The sequence below is a fragment of the Dermacentor albipictus genome, chromosome 1, assembly GCF_038994185.2.
Source record: "Dermacentor albipictus isolate Rhodes 1998 colony chromosome 1, USDA_Dalb.pri_finalv2, whole genome shotgun sequence".
Lineage (NCBI taxonomy): Eukaryota > Metazoa > Arthropoda > Arachnida > Ixodida > Ixodidae > Dermacentor > Dermacentor albipictus.
The window spans coordinates 209,006,431-209,022,905 of record NC_091821.1 but is presented as its reverse complement, the minus strand read 5'-3'; the positions used below and the strand labels follow the sequence as shown (position 1 = coordinate 209,022,905).

At 50.2% G+C, this 16,475-nt stretch overlaps 2 protein-coding genes across 2 annotated transcripts; both read left to right on the top strand.

Annotated features, from left to right (window-relative positions):
• The first annotated feature begins 6,028 nt into the window (after nucleotides 1-6,028).
• On the top strand, nucleotides 6,029-7,286 carry LOC135906612 (transcription factor SOX-18-like). Its single transcript, XM_065438064.2, has one exon. It carries the CDS (start codon nucleotides 6,316-6,318, stop codon nucleotides 7,204-7,206), a length of 891 nt encoding a protein of 296 aa, XP_065294136.2. The 5' UTR covers nucleotides 6,029-6,315; the 3' UTR covers nucleotides 7,207-7,286.
• Nucleotides 7,221-12,596, top strand: LOC139061077 (transcription factor SOX-18-like). Its single transcript, XM_070540566.1, has 4 exons — nucleotides 7,221-7,226; nucleotides 9,924-10,058; nucleotides 11,891-12,175; nucleotides 12,222-12,596. Exons 1-4 carry the CDS (start codon nucleotides 7,221-7,223, stop codon nucleotides 12,594-12,596), a joined length of 801 nt encoding a protein of 266 aa, XP_070396667.1.
• The last annotated feature ends 3,879 nt before the right edge of the window (nucleotides 12,597-16,475 follow it).

Below are 16,475 nucleotides of genomic sequence, written 5' to 3'. Positions count from 1 at the left end.
TGAATAATAATAACAATACAATTATTATTATTATTATTATTATTATTATTATTATTATTATTATTATTATTATTATTATTATTATTATTATTATTATTATTATTATTATTATTATTATTATTATTATTATTATTATCCTCAAATAATCTCAGACTAAACCATGTTGCCGGGCCTTTCTATGGGGGGCAAATCACGCAATTTCTTGTATAAATCGTAGTTGTCTACTTAGTGTAGACTTATTAATCCACTCAGCAAGTCATATTTAGTGACAAACACTTAAACTGAGGAAATTGTAAACCTCCCAAGGAAGCCTCCGATTTAGGGATATTTAAATATAGTACTTATTATGCAATATCTTTTCCGTCCTCATAATGCAAGCCCGCGAATTTATCTTTTCTCAAATTTTTAAGTGGAATTTAACTTCTAAATTCATTAGCTCTACCAACTCTTGTCTTCGCGAGCCACGAGAGGGCACGGGTCACGAGCCAATAAGAAGCAGAAGAAGAAGAAGCTCGTCGTTCGACAAGGACGCATCTTCGGACGACTCCACTTTTGGACGCACTGGGTTCTGCCGACGACGACCCCAGTGAAAGTCGGACGTCGCCGTCGGCTTCGCTTCGCCAGACGACCAACCGCACGCGCCTGCGAAGCATTGCGCGGCTCCTGTCACGGCAGAAGAAGCAGAAGCGGCGACGGCGGTGTCTGACGTGGCGTCCGATCCCGGCGTGGGGGTTGCATCGTCGAGCAGCGAGGTGCACCACAGTTACCAGCTGCGATCGCGCATTCCGCGACCTCCAAACGCCGCGATGCTGGTCGCGCGTGAAATGAGGCGATCGGTGGCCGCTGAGAACGAGAACAACCAGCGCGTGGGCAGCCGCCCGAGCAAGCTGTGGCGTTCTCTCAGCGTCGCCGACAAGGAGCCTCACCAGCGCAAGGCCGTCACCAAAAAGAAGTATGCGGGATACGGGTACAAACCGCGTGAGGCCAAGCGGTGCCAGAGGCAGGCGCGCAGGAGCAAGGCGATTGCCAGAAAGCTCTTGAATGGCCATTCCGGGGACGAGCAGCAACAGCCGAGCATTTCCGTCACCGTGGCCCAGGGTCGAGGCACCCTGGAGTACCAGCAGCAGCAACATCCGCCGCCGCCGTTGCCGCCGCAAGGGAATCAGCCACGCGCAACCAGCGCTGCCCGGGGCAGCAATTCGGGCGCTGGTCAGGCAATGCCTCTCCCTAGGCTGTCGGCCACTCGCACGGCCACGGCGTCGGCTCGCTCGGCTGCGCGGCCCTACAGCGTGCACCGGTTCCCCGGTCCTCTGCCACCATCAGCGCGAGGGGCCAACAGAGAAAACGCCGTGCCCACCGATCAGTTGACGGCTGCTCGTGCATTCAAACAGCGTGAAACGCAGAATGACGTAACAACGCTTGATAATCAGCGACACCCCCGCTCCTGGGCGACGAATGCGACTCGTCTGCGGGCACGTCGTCGTTCGACCAGGGCGGAATCCGGGAGACCCAAGGCTCTGCAGACGGCGCCCCAGGCCAAGGTCAGCCATCGTCGTCGGCTGCTGGCTGCACCACAGTATAGCACCGCAAGCACGCGCCTGCCAGGCGTTCGGCGCCAGCTACAAAAGAACGGGTATCGGCTGCAGAAGATTGTGCCGTCCTTTTCCGCATTGTAGCGATTAGTGTGAGGATGCAGGTTTGCGCCGAAAGTTTATAAGTTCTTTTAATTATGTCAAAGTAAAAAAATGTGATGCAATGGCTGTGTCTTCTTCCTCCTTTAATGAAGAGGCAGTAACGCCCTCTGCGGTGTCACGTAAGACTGGCATCAATTACGCTGAGATGTCTCTAGCAGACGTTGCCGGCTGGTGGAGACAACACACCAGAATAACTGCGGAGAAGAGTGAATACATTTCGCTTTCTTTGGAAATGATGTGGCGTGCTGCGAACTCGCAAGCTCTATTCCGTTCCAGGATCAAACTAGTTTATTTGATCACCGCTTGTGAGATTCTGAGTGCTCTTGAAACAAAACCGGCTTGGGCTCAGCGGAGCTGGTCATTGTGGCATTTATTAGCTAATACTGATCAACGTGTAAAGTCATTCTAATTGAAAAAGCTCGCCCATCTACGAAATCGTCTCAGGTGGAGACATAGACGTTCGTATCTCCATTGTCACGTCGCAGAGCCACCAGCACCGTCCTCTAATAGGCAGATGACACGTTGGCTCCTTATGTGCTAAAGGGTAACATGAAAACCTTTTATAGCTTGTTGCTGGCATTGGATCTTCAGACGAACTCAACAAATGTTTCAGTGGAATGCTATATTTCATTTGGAACTTTTTATCTGCATGTGCTGCGATGAACGGGATCGCGAGCTTAACGGCAGATTTCTAATACTTCGCTTGTTTCATCATAAAGATGACAGAGGCATAGAAAAAACTCAACAAACAGCGTGACTAGCTCCCGCCTAAGGTCCCAGTGCAGTAATCTAGTGCAGTAACCGAGTGTGCGTACCCAGTCACCCTTATGGCAGATACGTTTTAATGGCACATCACCGGCATCGGCCTACGAAAACGGTGAGAATGGCTTGTCCGCAAAAAAAATGTGCTGGACTCGAGAAAAGCATGCACGGAATTGAATTCCGCCAATCCCCATCTCACAGAGAATGTCGAGGTTGATCCAAAGGGCATAAAAACGTTGTAGGGGCCCGTAGTACTGCCAACTCTGAAATGCACATGAGTGGCGTGTGTTTGTTGATATATGTGAAGCAGGTTACGTTCCACCAAGCACCGGATAAATTTTAAATTTGTTTTTTTTTTATTGAAAAGCAGAGCATATGAGTGAGCCAAGTTGACTTGAAAGCGGTTCATTGTAGAGTGGCACATAGCCACTGAAACATACCAAGTGACCCAAATTGGCGCGAAAGCGGTTCCTCGAATTTTTATGATTTCGTTCTTTTTAACTATTCAAATGTTCTCAATAGTGCCGCTTTTAGACTCGTATAATCATTTTCATAACTCAGCCTATGCTTGGTATGAGCCAGTATATGAGACAAGAACAAAGAAAAACAAACAAACAAACCGCACATACGCAGCGTCACATATCCATTGATTTGGGTCCTTCGGTTGTTTTTAGACTCAGTTCCCCCAGCACAGTAGTCCGATGATCTGCGCATTATAGCATATACCCAAACTGACCGATGTTTACACGGTGACCAAATTCGCTGGAAAACAGATGAATAGGCATATTGACACCGGATATTGCGTGAAGTATCCTAAGAATGCTATAATTACGTTAAAACATTCTTTAAGGCTCCCAGTGAGCAGCTGATGCTAGGGTGAAAGCGATGGAGAGAGTTATGATCCGCACTAACTCTTTCTTAAACCTCCACAGCCGAGCTTAGAGAGTGGTCTAAGGTCCTTCAATGGCCCTGACTCATAGAAACCGTAATAATCGACTCTTCCTTTAGCGAAGAAAGTTCGAGAAACAATTGCTGATGAATTTGGGGAAATTAAGCTTTGTCCAGGAGGTGCTTTGATCACGACTGTGTCACAACTCTGCCCCGGAAAAAGTGCTCTGAAATCGAAGCTCAAGTCGCAGCTCAATGACCATATCTATAGCCCGAAGCTACATTACCCGTTTTATTGAGCAGCTGAAACGTTCGTTTGAATATACTTCAGAAGACTGCCGTGACTACAGATGGTACAAACTACAGTACTTTGCACAAGCCTAGGTCTCTATTAGAAGTAGACAAATTAACATCTCGTTTTCAGAACAGCTCCTGCCGACCAGAATAACAGCGACAGCAGTTCGAGTGATGTGCCCGGAACAGTTCTTCGGTTCTTCTGCGCCAATGTGTGGTCGGTTTTACAGATGGATACCTCTATTGGCCAGATCATTGTCTGGACAGGGGGGCCTTTAGGGTTGATGACGTGCGCACGTGCTTTGAGGTGGCAACAATGTCCGGGATGCGACAGTTATTGTGCAGTGACTTGGGCGACAGGAACTCCCAAGCGACGAGGCTTCCAGTCATGCTCTCATCACGCCTCTGGAGGCTGTGTTCCCACATGGAAACCCTTTTGGGCCGTGTGCTGGTTGCGCTTGGAGAGCCTCTAAATAGCGGTGAAATTCTGGCCCGCTTTAGCAACGTCGATGAATATCACTTCGTGGGGGATGACAGCGTCCCGGTCTCGGAAATTCAGAAGACCACAACGGTGCTCTGAGAGATTTTCAGCAAGCGGAGTCTGTGTTCAGCCATCGGCGACGATAGACGAATACGGAGGATGGGGGAGAATGGTTGGTCCGCCGTAGGGATGACGTGAGTTGTGCATGCAACGTCCACCTCCTGGATACAGCGGTGGCGGAACGGAAGCCACGAGGTGAGTAAACGATCCCTCGCGAGCGGCGGTGTCTTCGGGTCCGTGTCTGCCTCTACGGTGGACGTGTGGCGCAGAGGCAGTGCTCCCGTCCTGGTCTCAGCGAGCTCAAAGGCGAGGGCGTTCTTCTCTCGGTCCCGTGCTGTAAAGTCTCCACAGATTGAGTAGGGCTGGCATCTACGTTGGACGTTAGTGCGGCGGCGTTATTCCCGGCGTTGTATCGGCGAGTTCGAAGGCGAGAGCGTGCATCACTGGGTTCGACGCCGCCCGAACGTTGTCACATAGCGAGCACGTCTCCTCGAAGCTCACCACGTCACACGGCCATTTGACGTCCAGTCGTCTATCCACTGGTAGCGGGGCAAGGTGTTGTAATGTTCGTTGTACAGAATGATGCTTTTGCTGTTCTATCAAGATTGATGACACGTAATTGGAATGGCTGACTGCAGCCTGGGTTCGCGTTGATGTTGGTACCCATACAATTGAACATGGCGTATGCCGAGGTTGCTGTTTGCAGAGAGAAACAAAAATAAAATCACTTGTGCGTCGCATAAAAAATTAAAGAGGTGTGAAAGTATAGCGTTAAACACAGAAACCAAGCAAAAAGGGTATTTAAGCATTTTTAGCAAGAATTAATGGTTGCTGCTGTCCTATTATTCAGGTGGCAACATTCACATGCACTTTACCTAATTATGATCCTATGACGTTTCGACGGCCTGCGACTTGGCTTGCGCCGTTACTTCGTGTGCACCTACAAACAGCGGACCAGAGAGGAGAGAAATTCGCCGCACCTGGTATGCACGCTGCAATTCGGGAGTACTAACTGGCCTCCCCAGAGCCCTGTCGGAACATAAATCGGTCGCCAGGCGGGTTCTCCTCTTACGTACGAAAGTGTAGTTGCGTCACTCCCTGCGTCGTATGCTATACAGTCAAGCTGCCATCATTGCGGCAGATTGCGCCACGGTAATCTTTACCGGGAAAACTATGTGGGAAACACTGCGTGCTTCGCATTGCACGTAGGCGGAGGAACGCCTTATCATCTCTTATGGGGTTCGGATGTTTGTGTCAAGGTTGTTCTTTACTGAAAGGTATGCTGTTCTGTACGTTGTATGCATGATTCCAAAGCTTGCCTTTTCTGCGTGCTTGTAGTCTCTGCCTTACGGGGTAATGAGCCAATACATTTGGAGGTATGAGCCTTTGATGACGATAGTTTTCTGTCTACGTTACGCCACGCAGAAATCCCAGTGATCGTTATTATTATTTTTCTTCCTCCAAAAATCTCCAATAACGTGTTGGGGCCTTTTATGGGGGGCAAATGGTGCAATTTCTTGTATATTCCGTAGTTGTATAATTAGTCCAGATTCATTAATCAACTCGGCAAACCGTATATTTAGTGACAAACCCTTAAACTGAGAAAACTGTAAAGCACTCAGGAAACGTGCGATTCAGGCGCATTTAAATTCGTACCCATTACGCAATAATTCTCTCCGTCGTCATAATGAAACGCCGTGAATTTATGTTTTCTCGAGTTTTTAAGTGGAATGAATTTAACTTCTAAATTCATTGGCATTGTCCACTCGTGTCTTCGCGAGCCACGAGAGGGCACGGGTCACGAGCTAACGAGAAGAAGAAGAAGTACAGGAAGAAGAAGAAGCTTGTCGTTCGACCAGCACGCATCCTCGGACGGCTCCACTTTTGCACGCCCTGGGCTCTGCCGACGACGACCCCAGCGAAAGTCGGACGTCGCCGTCGGCTTCGCTTCGGCAGACGACCAACCGCACGCGCCTGCGAAGCATTGCGCGGCTCCTGTCGCAGCCGGCAGCAGAAGAGGCGACGGCGGTGCCTGACGTGGCCTACGATCCCGGCGTGGGGGGTGCGTCGTCGAGCAGCGAGGTCCACCACAGTTACAAGGTGCGATCGCGCATTCCGCGGCCTCCAAACGCCTCGATGCTGGTCGCAGACGGAAAGAGGCGATCGGTGGCCGCTGAGAACCCGAACGAGAACAACCAGCGTGTGAGCAGCCGCCCGGGCAAGCTGTGGCGTTCTCTCAGCGTCGCCGACAAGGAGCCTCGCCAGCGCAAGGCGGCCGCAGCTGCCGCCGTCCACAGAAGGAAGTATCCGGGATACGTGTACAATCCGCGTGAGGCCAAGCGGTGCAAGAGGCAGGCGCGCAGGACCAAGGCGACTGCCAGAAAGCTGAAGAATGGCACTTCCAGGGACAAGCAGAAGCAGCCGAGCATTTCCACGGCCGTGGCCCAGGGTCGAGGCTCCCCGGAGTTCCAGCAGCAGCAACATCCGCCGCCGCCGTTGCCGCCGCAAGGGAATCAGCCACGCGCAACCAGCGCTGCCCGGGGCAGCAATTCGGGCGCTGGTCAGGCAATGCCTCTCCCTAGGCTGTCGGCCACTCGCACGGCCACGGCGTCGGCTCGCTCGGCTGCGCGGCCCTACAGCGTGCACCGGTTCCCCGGTCCTCTGCCACCATCAGCGCGAGGGGCCAACAGAGAAAACGCCGTGCCCACCGATCAGTTGACGGCTGCTCGTGCATTCAAACAGCGTGAAACGCAGAATGACGTAACAACGCTTGATAATCAGCGACACCCCCGCTCCTGGGCGACGAATGCGACTCGTCTGCGGGCACGTCGTCGTTCGACCAGGGCGGAATCCGGGAGACCCAAGGCTCTGCAGACGGCGCCCCAGGCCAAGGTCAGCCATCGTCGTCGGCTGCTGGCTGCACCACAGTATAGCACCGCAAGCACGCGCCTGCCAGGCGTTCGGCGCCAGCTACAAAAGAACGGGTATCGGCTGCAGAAGATTGTGCCGTCCTTTTCCGCATTGTAGCGATTAGTGTGAGGATGCAGGTTTGCGCCGAAAGTTTATAAGTTCTTTTAATTATGTCAAAGTAAAAAAATGTGATGCAATGGCTGTGTCTTCTTCCTCCTTTAATGAAGAGGCAGTTACGCCCTCTGCGGTGTCACGTAAGACTGGCATCAATTACGCTGAGATGTCTCTAGCAGACGTTGCCGGCTGGTGGAGACAACACACCAGAATAACTGCGGAGAAGAGTGAATACATTTCGCTTTCTTTGGAAATGATGTGGCGTGCTGCGAACTCGCAAGCTCTATTCCGTTCCAGGATCAAACTAGTTTATTTGATCACCGCTTGTGAGATTCTGAGTGCTCTTGAAACAAAACCGGCTTGGGCTCAGCGGAGCTGGTCATTGTGGCATTTATTAGCTAATACTGATCAACGTGTAAAGTCATTCTAATTGAAAAAGCTCGCCCATCTACTGAATCGTCTCAGGTGGAGACATAGACGTTCGTATCTTCATTGCCACGTCGTAGATCCACCAGCACCGTCCTCTAATAGGCAGATGAGCCGTGGGCACCTTATGTGATAAACCTTAACATGAAAATCTTGATGTATAACTTGTTGCTAGCATTGGATCTTCAGACTTGAATTCAACAAATGTTTCAGGAGAATACTAGATTTCATTTCGAACTTGTAATTATCTGCGTGTGCTGCGATGAACGGGATCGCGCGCTTAGCGGTAGATTTGTAATAATACTCCGCTTGTTTCATCATAAAGATGACACAGGCATAGAAAAAAAAATAACTGAACAAACAGCTTGACTAGCTCCCGCCTAAGGTTCCAGTGCAGTAATCTAGTGCAGTAACCGAGTGAGCGTACCCAGTAGCCCCTATGGCAGATGCGTTTTTATGGCACATCACAAGCATCGGGCCACAAGAACGGTGAGAGTGGCTTGTCCGCAAGAAAAAGGGGCTGGACTCAGAGAAGCATGGACAGAATTGAATTCCGGAAGTGCTCATCTCACGATGAACGTCGGATTGATCCAATGGGCATAAGAACGTCGTAGGGGCCCAAAGTACTGCCAACTCTGAAATGCACATGAGTGGCGTGTGTTTGTATATATATGTGAAGCAGGTTACGTTCCACCAAGCACCGGATAAATTTTAAATTTGTTTTTTTTTATTGAATAGCAGAGCATATGAGTGAGCCAAGTTGACTTGAAAGCGGTTCATTGTAGAGTGGCACATAGCCACTGACACATACCAAGTGACCCAAATTGGCGCGAAAGCGGTTCCTCGAATTTTTATGATTTCGTTCTTTTTAACTATTCAAATGTTCTCAATAGTGCCGCTTTTAGACTCGTATAATCATTTTCATAAGTAATACTATATTTGGCCAATCTCCCACGCTTGGTATGAGCCAGTATATGAGACAAGAACAAAGGAAAACAAACAAATAAACCGCACATACGCAGCGTCACATATACACTGATTGGGTCCTTCGGTTGTTTTTAAACTCAGTTCTCCCAGCACAGTAGTCCGATGATCTGCACATTATAGCATAGACCCAAACTGACCGATGTTTACACGGTGACCAAATTCGTTGGAAAACAGATCAATAGGCATATTGACACCGGATATTGCGTGAAGTATCCTAAGAATGCTATAATTCCATTAAAACATTCTTTAAGGCTCCCAGTGAGCAGCCGATGCTAGGCTGAAAGCGATGGAGAGAGTTCTGATCTGCACTAACTCTTTCTTATAACTCAATACCCGAACTTAGAGAGCGTTATAAGGTCTTTCAGTGGCCCTGACGAATAGAAACAGCAATAATCGACTCTGGCTTTAGCGAAGAAAGTTCGAGAAAGAATTGCTGAAGCATTTTAGGAAATTAAGCTGTGCTCAGGAGTGGCTTAGAACACGACTGTGTCACAACTCTGCCCCGGAAAAAGTGCTCTGAAATCGAAGCTCAAGTCGCAGCTCAATGAACATATCTATAGCCCGAAGCTACATTACCCGTTTTATTGAGCAGCTGAAATGTTCGTTTGAATATAGCCTTCAGAAATTGCCGTGAGTACAGTTGGTACAAACTACAGTACTTTGCACAAACCTAGGTCTCTAGGAAATATATTCTATTAGAAGTGGACAAATTAACATCTCGTTTTCAGAACAGCTCCCGCCGACCAGAATAACAGCGACAGCAGTTCGAGTGATGTGCCCGGAACAGTTCTTCGGTTCTTCTGCGCCAATGTGTGGTCGGTTTTACAGATGGATACCTCTATTGGCCAGATCATTGTCTGGACAGGGGGGCCTTTAGGGTTGATGACGTGCGCACGTGCTTTGAGGTGGCAACAATGTCCGGGATGCGACAGTTATTGTGCAGTGACTTGGGCGTCAGGAACTCCCAAGCGACGAGGCTTCCAGTCATGCTCTCATCACGCCTCTGGAGGCTGTGTTCCCACATGGAAACCCTTTTGGGCCGTGTGCTGGTTGCGCTTGGAGAGCCTCTAAATAGCGGTGAAATTCTGGCCCGCTTTAGCAACGTCGATGAATATCACTTCGTGGGGGATGACAGCGTCCCGGTCTCGGAAATTCAGAAGACGACAACGGTGCTCTGGGAGATTTTCAGCAAGCGGAGTCTGTGCTGAGCCATCGCCGACTACGGACAAATACGGACGGGGAAAAATGGTTGGTCCGCCGTAGGGATGACGTGAGTTGTGCATACAACGTCCACCTCCTGAATGCAGCGGTGGCGGAACGGAAGCCACGAGGTGAGGAAACGATGCCTCGCGAGCGGCGGTGTCTTCGGGTCCGTGTCTGACTCTACGGTGGACGTGTGGCGCAAAGGCAGAGCTCCCGGCCTGGTCTCCGCGAGCTCAAAGGTGAGGGCGTTCTTCTCTCGGTCCCGTGCTGTAAGGTCGCCACAGAATGAGTAGGGCTGGCATCTACGTTGGACGTCAGTGCGGCGGCGTTATTCCCGGCGTTGTATCGGCGAGTTCGAAGGCGAGAGCGTGCATCACTGGGTTCGACGCCGCCAGAACGTTGTCACATAGCGAGCACGTCTCCTCGAAGCTCACCACGTCACACGGCCAGTTGACGTCCAGTCGTCTATGCACTGGTAGCGGGGGAAGGTGTCGTAATGTTCGTTGTACAGAATGCTGCTTTTGCTGTTCTATCAGGATTGATGACACGTAATTGGAATGGCTGACTGCAGCCTGGGTTCGCGTTGATATTGGTACCCATACGATTGAACATGGCGTATGCCGAGGTTGCTGTCTGCAGAGAGAAACAAAAATAAAATCACTTGTGCGTCGCATAAAAAATGAAAGAGGTGTGAAAGTATAGCGTTAAACACAGAAACCAAGCAAAAAGGGTATTTAAGCATTTTTAGCAAGAATTAATGGTTGCTGCTGTCCTATTATTCAGGTGGCAACATTCACATGCACTTTACCTAATTATGATCCTATGACGTTTCGACGGCCTGCGACTTGGCTTGCGCCGTTACTTCGTGTGCACCTACAAACAGCGGACCAGAGAGGAGAGAAATTCGCCGCACCTGGTATGCACGCTGCAATTCGGGAGTACTAACTGGCCTCCCCAGAGCCCTGTCGGAACATAAATCGGTCGCCAGGCGGGTTCTCCTCTTACGTACGAAAGTGTAGTTGCGTCACTCCCTGCGTCGTATGCTATACAGTCAAGCTGCCATCATTGCGGCAGATTGCGCCACGGTAATCTTTACCGGGAAAACTATGTGGGAAACACTGCGTGCTTCGCATTGCACGTAGGCGGAGGAACGCCTTATCATCTCTTATGGGGTTCGGATGTTTGTGTCAAGGTTGTTCTTTACTGAAAGGTATGCTGTTCTGTACGTTGTATGCATGATTCCAAAGCTTGCCTTTGCTGCGTGCTTGTAGTCTCTGCCTTACGGGGTAATGAGCCAATGCATTTGGAGGTATGAGCCTTTGATGACGATAGTTTTCTGTCAACGTTACGCCACGCAGAAATCCCACATGCTGGTCATTACTATGCGGCAATACAGTGGTCGTTATTATTATTTTTCTTCTTCCAAAAATCTCCAATAATATATTCGGGCCTTTTATGGGGGCCAAATGGCGCAATTTCTTGTATATTCCGCAGTTGTCTAATTAGATCATATTTATTAATCAACTCAGCAAACCGTATATTTAGTGACAAACCCTTAAACTGAGAAAATTGTAAAGCACTCTAGGAAACGTGCGATTCAGGCGCATTTAAATTCGTACCCATTACGCAATAATTATCTCCGTCGTCATAATGAAACGCCGTGAATTTATGTTTTCTCAAATTTTTAAGTGGAATTTAACTTTAACGATTCAGGCACAATTAAATTCGTACTTAGTATGCAATATTTTTGCCGTCGTCATAACGAAAGCCCGCGAATTTTTCATTCCTGAATTCATTAGCATTATCCACTCGTGTCTTCGCGAGCCACGTCAGGGCACGGGTCACGAGCTAACGAGAAGAAGAAGTAGAGGAAGAAGAAGCAGCTCGTCGTTCGACAAGGACGCACCTTCGGACGGCTTCACTTTTGGGCACCCTGGGCTCTGCCGACGACGACCCCAGCGAAAGTCGGACGTCGCCGTCGGCTTCGCTTCGGCAGACGACCCCGGTAGAAGTCAGCCGTCCCCGGTAAAACAGCACGCGCCTGCGAAGCATTGCGCGCCTCCTGTCGCAGCCGGCAGCAGAATCGCCGACGGCGGTGCCTGCCGTGGCCTCCGATCCCGGCGTGGGGGTTGCATCGTCGAGCAGCGAGGTCCACCACAGTTACCAGCTGCGATCGCGCATTCCGCGGCCTCCAAACGCCTCGATGCTGGTCGCACATGGAAAGAGGCAATTGGTGGCCGCTGAGAACTCGAACGAGAACAACCAGCGCGTGAGCAGCCGCCCGGGCAAGCTGTGGCGTTCCCTCAGCGTCGCCGACAAGGAGCCTCGCCAGCGCAAGGCGGCCGCAGCTGCCGCCGTCCACAGAAGGAAGCCTCCGGGACGCGTGTGCAATCCGCGTGCAGGCCAAGCGGTGCAAGAGGCAGGCGCGCAGGACCAAGGCAATTGCCAGCAAGCTCAAGAATTGCACTTCCGGGGACGAGCAGCAGCAGCCGAGCATTTCCACGGCTGTGGCCCACGGTCGAGGCTCCCTGGAGTTTCAGCACCAACAACATCCGCTGCCGCCGCCGCAAAGGAAAGAACAACGTGCAACCAGCGCTGCCCGTGGCAGCGATTCGGGCGAGGCTCTGGGAATGCCGCTCCCTAGGCCGTCAGCCACTGTCAAGGCTACGGCATCATCTCGCTCTGCTGCACGGCCCTCGTCCACCGGTTCCACGGTCCTCTGCCACCATCAGTGCGAGGGACCAACAGAGAAAACGCTGAGCCCACCGCTGAGTTAACGGCAGCTCGGAAATTTAAACAACCTAAAACGCCATATGCCCGAACAATGCTGGATAATCAGCTATCCCCCACGGTCCTGGACGAAGAGGACGACGACTCGTCTACGGGCCCGTCGACGTTCGACCAGGCCGGATTCTTGGAGACCCTAGGCTCTGCAGATGGCGTCCCAGGTGAAATTCAGCTATGTCAGCTAGCGTCGTCGGCCGCTGGCTGCACCGCAGTATAGGACCGCCAGCACGCGCCTGCCAAGCGTTGGGTGCCGTCTGCTAAGATCCGGGAATCAGCTGCAGGAGAGTGTGCACTCTTCATGCGCACGGTCGCGATTAGTGCAAGAAGGCCGGACTGTACCAATAGTTCACAAGTTCTATTCATCATGTCAAAGAAAAAGATGCGATCCAATGGCTGTTCCTTCTTCCTCCTTTAATGAAGAAGCAGTTAGGCCCTCTGCGGTGTCACTTATAACTGGCATCAATTACGCTGAGATGTCTCTAGCAGACGTTGTCGACCGGTCGAGACAACACGCCAGATTAACTGCCGAGAAGAGTGGATACATTTCGCTATTTTTGGAAATAAAGTTGTATGCTAGGAAATAATTTAATCATCACCGCTTATGAGCTGAAAGCTGTTGAAACAAAGCCGCCTGGGGTTCAGCAGAGGTTGTCATTGCAGCAATTGTTAGCCAATAATGATCCGCATGTAAAGTCATTCGAATTGACAAAGCTCGCCCATCTCCGGAATGATCTCACGCGGAAGCATAGACGTTCGTAACTTCATTGTCGCGTACCAGAGGCTCCAGCACAGCCCTCTAATAGGCAGATGAGACGGGTCATTCGCCCTATGGAGTAAATGGCAACATTAAAAAGTTGATGTGCAACATGTTGCTTGCGTTGCACCTTCAGTCTTGAACTGAATTTTTTTTTTCATTTGAATGCTAGATTTGGTTTTCAACTTGTAATAATTTGCATATCCTTTCATGAATGGGGTCGCACGATTAGCGGCACGTTTAGAATAATACTTCGCTTGTTTCATCGTAAAGATGAGAGAGGCAGCGAAAATAACAGCTTGTCCAGCTCCCGCCTAAGGACCCAGTGCAGTAATCTAGTGCTGTAATCGAGTGAACATACCCAGTCACACCTGTGGCACAAGTTTTTGGACTGGACATCACCGGGATCGGCTTACGAAAACGGTGAGTTAGGCTCGCCGGCAAAAAAAAAAAAAAAGTGGTTGGACACGGAGATGAATGCACGGAATTAATATGCGGCAGAACCCATCTCACGAAGAATGTCGAGGTTAATACAATTAGCACAAAACCATTGTAGAGACACAGAGTATTCCCATCTCTGAAACGCGTCATGCGTGACGTGTGTATGCAACCGGGTGCCTCTCTTGCGCATCCCTCTGGACACGCTGCCCCATCTAGCACAGCCGTTTCCAAGACCGCGTGTGGCGTGTGTTTCAATACATATGAAGCAGGTTACGTTCCGCCCAGCTCCGCTGAAATTTTGAATTTTTTTTTATAGCCGCACATATCAGTGGAACATATCCAGTGAGCCAAGTTGGCGTGAAAGGGGTTCAAGAGGTTCATTTTTATCTGACTTCGTTTAATTTAATTCAAAATTTCTCAAAAATGCTTCTATAAAAACTAGTGACTTCCTTACCTCACCCTATTCTTGGCCAACGCCACATGGTGGGTATGAGCCGCTCTTGAACGGTAACGAAGAAACAAACAAGCAAACAAAGAAAGAGACAGACAGAGAGACGGCACACACGCAGCGTCACGCACTCACTGATTCAGTCCTACGGTTCTTTTTAAACACAGTTCCCCCAGTACAGCAGCCCGATGCTTTAAGCATTAGAGCATGCATGGACTGTCCAGTGAACCAAGATGGCGCGACAGCGTGTAGACATTGATGGATAGGCATATAGACACCGGATAGTGCGTGAAGTATCCTAAGAATGCTAATTGCATTAAAACATACATTATAACTCGCAGTTTGTAGCCGATGATAGGCAGAAAGCGATGCAGAGTTCTGCTCAGACTATCTTATTACTTCACAGCCGAACTTAGGGAGTGTTCTATAAGGCCCTTCAGTGGCCCTGACGCATAGCAACAGCAATTCGTAACTCTGGCTTTAGCGAATAAAATTCCAGAAACAATTGCTGGTGAATTTGGGGGAATTAAGATGTGTCCAGGAGGTGCTTTAAACACGACTGTGTCACAACTCTGCCACGGAGAGCATGCTCTGGAGTTGAAGCTCGAGTTACAACACTATCAATATATCCCGAAGCGAGATCGGCCCGTTTAATGGGGAACAGAAATGTGCACTAAAATGTAACCGTCAGAAGACTGCTGCAACATGTGGGTCCAGACAGTGTAATCTACAGCGCTTCGACAAAAGAATAATAAAACTCGCCCCAGCAGGAACCTATTTTATTGCAACTACATAATAACATCTCGATTTGCAGAACGCCTCTGGCCGTCTAGAATAACAGTTAGAGCAGTTAAAGTCATGTGGCTGGAGCAGTTCTTCAACTGAGCTGCGCGTCTGTAGGGGCAGCAAGAGCTTCGTCACTGTGCAATCGGTTTCAAGAGCTTTAGCGATGACAGAAATATCTCTCGGCAAGATCGCTGCTTAGACAAGGACTTCCTTTAGAGCAGTCATCGTGCGTGTCTGCGTTGAGGTCGCAACAATGTCTGGAATTTGACAGTTATTGTGGGGCGACTTGGGCATCAGGAACTCGCTGGCGACTCTTCCAACGAAGCTCTCGTCAAGCCTCTGCGCCGTGTTCGCATATGGAAACCCTTTCGAGCGTTTGCCGGTTGCGCTTGGGAAGCATGTCTATATCCGCAGTGAAACTCTGGCCAGCTTTGGCAACGTCGGTGAATATCTTCTCGTGGTAGGTGGCAGAGTCCCCGTCTCGGAAATCCAGACGAGCACCGCGAAGCTCTCGGCAACGTTCTGCAAGCGGGGCCTGCGATGAGCCAGCAGCGATGACGTAGGACGAATACGGGCGGGGAAGGATGGTTGGCGCGCTGTAGAGCTGGCTCGAGCAGCGCATCTCACGTCCACCTCCTGGAAGAAGCGGTGACGACACGATAGCCACGAGGTAACGATTCCTCGCGAGCAGCGGTCTTCGGGTCCGTGTCTGCCCTTACGGTGGACGTGTGGCGCAGAAACAGGGCTCCCCGCCAGGTCTCCGCGAGCTCAAAGGCAAGGGCGTTCTTCTCTCGGTCTTGTGCCGTAACGTCGCCACACAGCGAGCATGTCTCCTCGGGGCTGACCTCTACGTTGGGCGTGCAGTGCAGCTGCAGGGTTCTCGCCCATAGTTTTTTTAAGCTCGAATGCGCGCGCGTCCACCACTCGGTTCGAACCCGCCGTGACGTTGTCACACAGCGGGCAAATCTCAACAGGGCTCACCGCGTCACATGACTTGTGGACGTCCAGTCGTCTACCCCACACGTAGCACAGAAAGGTGTTGTAATGTTCGCCGTACGGCATGATGCTCTTCATGTTCTATCGGGATTAATGACACGTATTTGGAATGGCTGACTGGCCTGGGATACGAGATTACACGGTGCTTGCCGACGTTTGCTGTTTGCAGAAAAAAGAAAGTGACTTGTGCGTTGCATTAGTAAGTAAAAAGGTGCGAAAATAATACCTAAAAACAGAAAACAAGCAAAAATAAGTAATAAATATTTCTAGCAAGGTTTTCTCGTTGATGCTGTTCTTCTTCCTCCTCTTCATCTTCCAATAACTAATGGCCAGTGCTTTATCTCTAATAATCTCCCAACTTCTTCCTATACTGAAACTTTCATCGAACGGTTGGCCCGTAGTGCAATGGCACAATTGTTTTCTGAGGTATCGCCTCCCACCTGG

Excerpts from the sequence above, each read along its gene's own strand:
- LOC135906612 (XM_065438064.2), top strand. The coding sequence starts at position 6,316 with ATGCTGGTCGCAGACGGAAAGAGGCGATCGGTGGCCGCTGAGAACCCG.
- LOC139061077 (XM_070540566.1), top strand. Across the intron at positions 10,059-11,890 it reads TGGTCTCCGCGAGCTCAAAG|CCGGCAGCAGAATCGCCGAC; the intron begins GTGAGGGCGTTC and ends CTCCTGTCGCAG. Across the intron at positions 12,176-12,221 it reads AGGCGGCCGCAGCTGCCGCC|GCCAAGCGGTGCAAGAGGCA; the intron begins GTCCACAGAAGG and ends ATCCGCGTGCAG.